The 7500-nt window shown below is 40.4% G+C and overlaps 1 protein-coding gene and 1 pseudogene across 1 annotated transcript; one reads left to right on the top strand and one right to left on the bottom strand.

The window, feature by feature from the left end:
* Window positions 1-798: 798 nt before the first annotated feature.
* Window positions 799-2813, top strand: LOC130417153 (E3 ubiquitin-protein ligase RNF185-like; annotated as a pseudogene).
* A 1041-nt stretch (window positions 2814-3854) lies between these two features.
* LOC130417152 (NAD-dependent malic enzyme, mitochondrial-like) lies at window positions 3855-7192 on the bottom strand. The gene is made up of 5 exons (XM_056742456.1): window positions 7019-7192; window positions 6599-6701; window positions 4810-4880; window positions 4471-4569; window positions 3855-4355 (listed from the first exon to the last, which is right to left on the bottom strand). The coding sequence occupies exons 1-5, from the start codon at window positions 7112-7114 to the stop codon at window positions 4194-4196; spliced, it is 531 nt and encodes a 176-aa protein (XP_056598434.1). The 5' UTR covers window positions 7115-7192; the 3' UTR covers window positions 3855-4193.
* Between the last annotated feature and the right edge of the window lie 308 nt (window positions 7193-7500).

Here is a 7500-nt window from a genome sequence, read left to right as displayed (position 1 = left end):
GAGGAATCCAGAGGATTTACATTCACAGGTGTGATTTGCGGGTGGGACATGATGTTCCCAACACATTTTAATAGAAATTAAGAAATGTTTGCAGATGGTGTGTATTTTAAGGATCATTAACATCAAAACGTTTTGCTCGCACTCGTGAGTTATATTTGCGGAAGACAGAGAGTCTCACTATTTAATGCGCGCATCATCCGCGCTCGCGCTCGCGCCGCTCGTTACGCATCCAGTGTCCGCGCACAAACACGCGTACATGACTTATGACATAAGTGACAATAAAAGTTTGTGTTTACATAATATTTATCTGTGTACTTTCAATAATAATTTTATATTTATTAACAAATACACATACACGCATATAGTTAAGAAAATATAAATAAATAAATACATGTAAATATTTCCTAAATATGTATTAATTTGTGTGTGTTTGTATTTATATATACAAAATGAATATATATTATGTAAACACAAACTTTTATTCTGGATGCGATTAATCACAATTAGTTTAGACTTATAGATTTAGATTAGCCCTAGAAAGTGTAAACAGCCAGTGACCGTTTGAGAACACATACTGTGAGAGCTCGAGTCGAAAAGCGGAGTGACCCCAAACTATGATCAATATTCCTAACCAGTTATTACAGAAAAAATTGAGTCAAGTATTGTTTCTGTCGTCTCTGTCCCCACCACTTTTCAAAACAAAGTTACGCTGCAGATATGAATACAAGAGAAAGTGATGATGATGATGATGATGATGTTGTTGTGTATTTTTCAAGGTAGTGGAGCTGAAGGCACAGAATGGCGAGTGCAGCATCATCGTCATCATCAGCGGCAGCAGCAGCATCATCGAGTGAGAGCTCATCTGCAGGTAATGGACAGACAGCAGTGACAGCAGCAGCAGTACTCAGGACAGCACGTTCGAGTGTAACATCTGTCTGGACACGTCCAAAGATGCCGTCATCAGTTTGTGTGGTCATCTCTTCTGGTGAGTGAGACGCTGTTAATGTCCACCACACTTTGATTGCGTGCTTTTAAATACAGAACCTCATCATACTTTACTCTCCCTCGTCTCCCTGCCTCTGTGACATCACTTCTTAGTTGGCCGTGTTTACATCAGGTACGTTTTGAAGTGTTTTCTGTTTTAACTGCTCACCCAAGAGCGTGTGACAGGACTCATGTCGCAATGTCCTTCATGTGTGTGTTTGCAGTGGTTTGAAACTCGGCCGAACCGTCTGGTGTGTCCCGTTTGTAAAGCCGGCATCAGTCGGGATAAAGTGATTCCTCTGTACGGAAGAGGAAGCACGGGCCAACAAGACCCAGGTACTTTACACTCAACATCCGGGTCAGAAAGGTTACGAATGTGTCCGCTGGTTTATAGCGCGTGCAGATATCAGTGGACAGAGTATAACATGTGAGTGATAGACTACACTGAAGTGTACTGTATGAAGTTCATCCTATTTTCTTCGTGTTTTAGAGAAAGAACTCCTCCACGGCCTCAAGGACAGCGACCAGAACCAGAAAATCGTGGGTGTAAGTATGTTTTCTCTGGATTGTGTATTGAGAATGGCTTGACAGGAAACAGTCACATGGTCAATCCCAGTCATGTATCCAGTTGAGTTTCTCTTGGTCATTTGCAACGATTGCGTGTGTCATTGCACCAGACATCTGTGATGAAACTCTTACGTGGATAAAAGCGGCTGCTGTTGTGCAAACCTGCAGCTCATTCATTAGTCAAACGAGCGGGCCGATGGGACTTGTTATGTTTGGTCTCTGAAGACGTTCCTCTCAACACACCTGACGTATGCATTGCATCACGTTTCACTCCCAATCCTTTCTGGATGATTTCTCATCTGTCAGTCAGTGACACATGAGCTGATGGTTTGGAGTGTTTGAATAGAGATCTGACCTGTGTGTTGTGTTGTGTAGTAGAGTCGGTCATGTGGTCTGTTTCCTTAGGGCTTTCAGGGATTTGGGTTTGGAGATGGAGGTTTCCAGATGTCTTTTGGAATCGGAGCTTTTCCTTTTGGGATTTTCGCGACAGCGTTCAATATCAATGATGGGAGACCCCCACCAGGTACACGACAAGCCTTCCTTTAAACTATCATCCCATGAAGAAGGGAAGTGCAGGTGTTCTTTGTATTTCTGTACTGGAAGCCATCACATTTAGAATCATAATTCTTTAGATCCAAACACATTTTCTTTTATTTCAAAAAATCCTGCCAGAGAATAAGACAAATCAACCGAAGTTTTCGCTCCGGTCGAGTTTAAATAAAACGTACAATTAAAAATGTGTTGACAAGTCACAAGAAAAGAAATACTCCAAAATGAATCAATGTAGTCATGTTGAAGAAACGTAACAAGACGACTCGCATTGTGAACACAATAAAAGAACGAGTGTTCTAGTGTATGATGATGTATTAAAAACCAGATTTATGTGTCCACAGCAGCTCCAGGAACTCCTCAGCACACAGACGAACACTTCCTGTCCCGCCTCTTCCTGTTTGTGGCTCTTCTCATCATGTTTTGGCTGCTTATCGCTTAAACGCTCCTAATTTCCAGGAGACGGCCTCGGGTCCTCTAGAATCAGAGATCACATCAGTCAGATATCTCGCGATGATTTTGAAGAAAGTTTTCCGTCTGAGGTCTTTTTCTATGAAAGAGATCTTGTGACGGCACACCTGTGATGTACTGTGATCAACACTTCTGCTCGTGTTCGCTTTTAAATTAACACCCGACTTTATTTCTCTAAAATTATTCTTTTGAAATTGTGGTGGCAGATTCTGTTGCTCACTTTAATAAATCAAGTCTTTCAATGTGTGTTCATGAATGTGTCTAAACTGGCCATGAAGAGAAACAGACCAGATGCTTGAATCATGTCATTTAATTATTTTCCTTTGATCCTTATGAAGATGCTGAAGACAACAAGTGTTACGTTTTAAAATACTTTATGAGAGATTTATGACTGAGTGTTCAATGTTTTACCTTTGCTGTCAGGAGGCTGTTTTCTGGATTTCAGGACAACCCTTAAAATGTTATAATGACTTCAGCAGTGAGTACAATACACTTTCAATCAAACGCTTTTATTCTACACGTATGTAACAGTGGTTTCTGTGTGATTGAGACATCAGAAAGGTTCAATGACGTCACACAGGTTTACACAGAGGTTACACGGTGATGGAGATAAAGGGGTCAATTGGCTGACTGTGACGTAATAGCTTGGCTTCAAATGTGTTTGTCTGGCACATCACACATTCACTAGTTAATCTAAATGTGTATGATGTGCTTTCAGAGAAAAATGGGCCTCTAATGAGTCGGAGATGAGATATAAATCATGTTCCTCTTGTGCTTTCTGGCTACTGAATATAGAATGACCTGTAAATGATGTAACATACATGTGAATGACGTATAAGCAGGCACTTCTAAGGTTATACCACAGTAGTATATACTGGAATATATAAATATATATGGAATACATGATCGTGCTGTTTTCTGCTGTATGTTTGACAGAATTCTGCAGCCGTCGCATTATAAAATCATTTGGATCAGTATTTCACGTCTATTTATTATGTCAAGCAGTCATTTAATACATAGAATAATATAGTAACTATCTTTATGGCAGAATTTGTGATCATGACTGTCTGCTGGTACATTATCTCTGCTTTGAAACACGCTAATAGTGCGGCACGTGAGAAGAAATGATCTGATGTGGATGTTGGAGTAAACTGTGGTCAATCTAATATAGTGTCTAGTATAATATAGCTCTCCTGTCATCAGAGAAATGTCCCTGACACAACAGAAAACAAACACAATGACAACATGGAGTGAGTGAAATGAATGACAAATCAAATCAGTCATGAGGAGTGAAAGGCGCACACGCCTGTAACAATGGCTTTATAAAATCATATACGAGTCAATCTCATGAAAACACTTCATCTCGAAAGCAATACAAATTCATCAGCTCAACTCCTCACGAGAGCCTTTCTTCTCTTTCTGCAAGATATTATTATTTCTTCTTTTAAATGTGGAGTGAAATGTGATGTGGAGAGATTCAACCCATAAACTCTAAACAAACAATCAGATGTATATAACATAACACACATAATATAAATACTACAATTAACCATAAGCGTGAGGGGAAATATGGAGTGATCACGTCTTCATTTTGTTCTGTATATTACTCCGGGCTGTTTCTTCTATTCGACGATAGGGCTGTGAGAAACGCCGGGCCAGTTGTAAATGTCGGGCAGAAAGGAGTCATAATTGGTGTCCCACACAACCGATCTGACGTAAGATTCTTTATCCATGGGTTCTGGGTAGCGGAAAGCCATTCCCTGTGAATACACAAACTCCACCACCTGCACACAACAATAACAACAACATTACAAACTTCATTGTATACTACTGACATACTGAATTTTCTATTATCTGTATCAGTCTATGACACAATGAGCTCCTGCACGCGTGTGTTACCTTGATGGCCATCTGTATGGACACCTCTCTGATGTTAGACAGCGGTGGATACAGTCGCCCTTGACTCAACTCCTCGTCTGTGAGCTGATCTGTCAGCGTCTGAAACACACACAACATTTATCACAAATCGATCCACAAAATAAACCAGCACACACACGCAAAATGTTTCTCAGACGCTATTTATAGAAACTTTGAGAAGTTAATGAGGTTGCCATACAATGTGAAAATGAAAAGAAAGAAGTAAAACTACAGCCCCAGACGGTCCTCATGTGATTTGATTTGTAAGAATAACCACACAAAAGCTTATGTGTGAAACAGCGTTCGGGGGTGATTGTGTACCTTGGCCGCCTCCAGGAACACCGTGTCACTGATATGACGAACTCCACTGAGAATTACAGCCAATGCCACACCTGAAATCATAAAACTACAGGTCAGCCGTCCACTGCGCTCACATCTGCTTCAAACTTTTATCAAACATGAGTAACTTTTAGTGCTTTAGTCGATCTTTACTTTAAAGAGTACATAACCAGGGATTTTTAAGGTCCTACTTTGGTTTCTGGAGTGTCCAACAAGTTTATGTTCATAGAAGATGTAAAAACATGATTATGTCGCTGTAATAGGCAGTTATTATTACCTTACTTCTTGACTGACTCTCAAATGATTCTTTCCACGATTCATCCGTCTAATCTTCTCCTTTCCGCTACTCTAGTCTGATGTGAGCGTCAGATGGTCTAGTGTGATGTGATCTACCACGAATTAGGGTTGGGGAGTCTACCAAATTGGCAAAAGACGATGCCTACAGTGAAACATCGCGATGGACAATGACATCAGGGGGCAGGGCCAGTGTAGGCGTGTCTGATTGGTTAACTGCGCGGGTCACGCGTCACTAAGCAGGTTTCCATCACTTTTGTTTTATTCACCTTTTGAAGTTTCGCATCAGAAACGAGTGACAGAAGCGGCAAATTTCGAATTAAAAATCCTTAATTCACAAAAAAGTTTTTACGCTGCTTGAGGTGGTTTTTCATTTCTGCAAAAAGGGTTAATGGGATTAATGGGAGATGGAAACACATTTGCTGAATAAATTCCACCGAAAAGTCACATAAAATGAGACATTGTTACCTTACTAACCAGAGTACTGATCTTGTGACACAGCCTCAGAAATGTTGTTATGGTCATTCTTAAATGCATGAGCAAAGTGTTTCCCCAACAGCAGGCAGCACTGCATTTATTGTGTTTCGCAACGTATGCTTGCACAAGTATTATTCTATATAAAAAAATATTATATTCAGTGGCTTCTCTTACATTTCTTACAGATATTTAGTGCCAGTTTACACTAGGAAGTGATGGTTGACTACTTGGATGGAAACGGTGCTTATTCGCAAATCTCCTATGCGATGTTCCAAATTTGCACATGCGATAAATTCGCAACTTTCTTCAGAAACTTGGCTTCTGATGTTTCCCGCTGCCATTGCAGACCCGCACAGTTCAGGTCGTCATTGACAAGTTTACACACACAACGTGAGCGCTTTACGATTCACTGTTTGCGTCACTTTCTACGTCCATCTCTGTCTTGTGCACACACACGTTGAGCAGCTTCCAAATCCCACTCAACTGAGGTTAAGCATGAACGGACGATCTCGACACATGTGCAGAAAGTCATACTGTGGCCTGGCTGTCAGTATTTGTCTTGGGAATGTGCTGTTCACGTACGGCATGATGATGAAAATTGCATCATGGGAATCACGATGGCGGCCGTGATGGGAGTCACCTATCTGTGATTGATGATGTCATCATCTATCGGCCCAACCCTACCCCAGATGAGGCTCATGAGCTACATATAGTGTTTGGGGGAGAAGGGTGAAGTTTTGGGGGGCAGTCCTAGCTAAAAGTAGACGGTAACGTAAATCGGCAAATCGCACTCGTTTGCGTGATTCAGAGTCGACTCCATTTTATTCCCAGACAATAACTTTGTTATTCATTCACCTACGGATTTACCACTTGGCATACTGTTTACTTTAACACACGCCAACATTACACACGGTATGACATGTCATTTTCATGATCTCATGTTATGTACTCTTTAAGAACTATGTCCATTAATAGTCATGACTAGAATAATGTCAATAACCTGGGAATATGTAAGCATTGTTGCCCTGTCCTGGGATTAGTATTTTGCCGTCTTCTAATGTCACGGGTCCAAATGGACTGCCACTGGCGAACAAACAGCGGCCCTGCAGTCAGACAGATCATTCATGAATTCCTGTAATGTGACTGAACGCTCTTTCATGATTTATGAGTGTAAATATATGAAGATTCAACAGATTGTTTTCTTTTTTTAATGTTCAGAAATCATGTCATTATGTTTTATTGTGTTAGTCGCTGTATTTATTTTATTACTTATCCAAAACAACCCAACTGAAGTTTTGATTGATATTACATTTTCATTTACATAACTTGGCATGCACTATTAAAAGACATGATTTTTAAACTTTTTTCAAAACCGAGTTATCTGTTTCTGCAAAGAAACTCTCCATAAATCCTGTGTTACCTGTGTGAGGGTGTAGGCGTCTTCTGCTGTACATTCGGCTTTGGCCGTCGGGTTACTCAGAGCAAAGATGATTGGTCGATCATTCAGGCTGCCCATGGCTTTGATGACATCATGAGTGAAGAGCCGCCCAGCCCCGGACACACCTGATGATATTCAAAACATGTCACCACAGAGACCATCCACATCTGCTTCACAACACTACAGTCTATTGTACAGTGGATGTCTTATTGAATGACTTTTCATTCTTTTACAGTCACTCATCCATTTCAAAAAATGCATGAAATGCTGTTTTCGGTTTGTAGTAAAAGATTTGTTTGCACAGGTGTTGTTGACATAACCACTTTCAACTATTCCCACATATTCTTTCAGACCAAAGCTTTTAGGATCATAAAGAAACATTTCTGTTGAACGGTGGTGTGCTTTTGTGAGAATAAAACTACAATCATTTTCCGTGAGAATAAAAATACAGCACTGAGAAGAAA

The sequence above is a fragment of the Triplophysa dalaica genome, unplaced genomic scaffold, assembly GCF_015846415.1.
Source record: "Triplophysa dalaica isolate WHDGS20190420 unplaced genomic scaffold, ASM1584641v1 Contig23, whole genome shotgun sequence".
In the NCBI taxonomy this organism is placed as follows: Eukaryota; Metazoa; Chordata; class Actinopteri; order Cypriniformes; family Nemacheilidae; genus Triplophysa; species Triplophysa dalaica.
This window is presented reverse-complemented; position numbering and strand designations above follow the sequence as displayed.

Bases quoted from the DNA above. Each gene is read 5' to 3' on its own strand.
- LOC130417152 (XM_056742456.1), bottom strand. From the start codon at position 7,114: ATGGGCAGCCTGAATGATCGACCAATCATCTTTGCTCTGAGTAACCCG. The intron at 6,702-7,018 runs GTAACACAGGAT...GTCTGACTGCAG, and splicing joins ACGCCTACACCCTCACACAG to GGCCGCTGTTTGTTCGCCAG. The intron at 4,570-4,809 runs GTACACAATCAC...TGTGTGTTTCAG, and splicing joins TGTTCCTGGAGGCGGCCAAG to ACGCTGACAGATCAGCTCAC.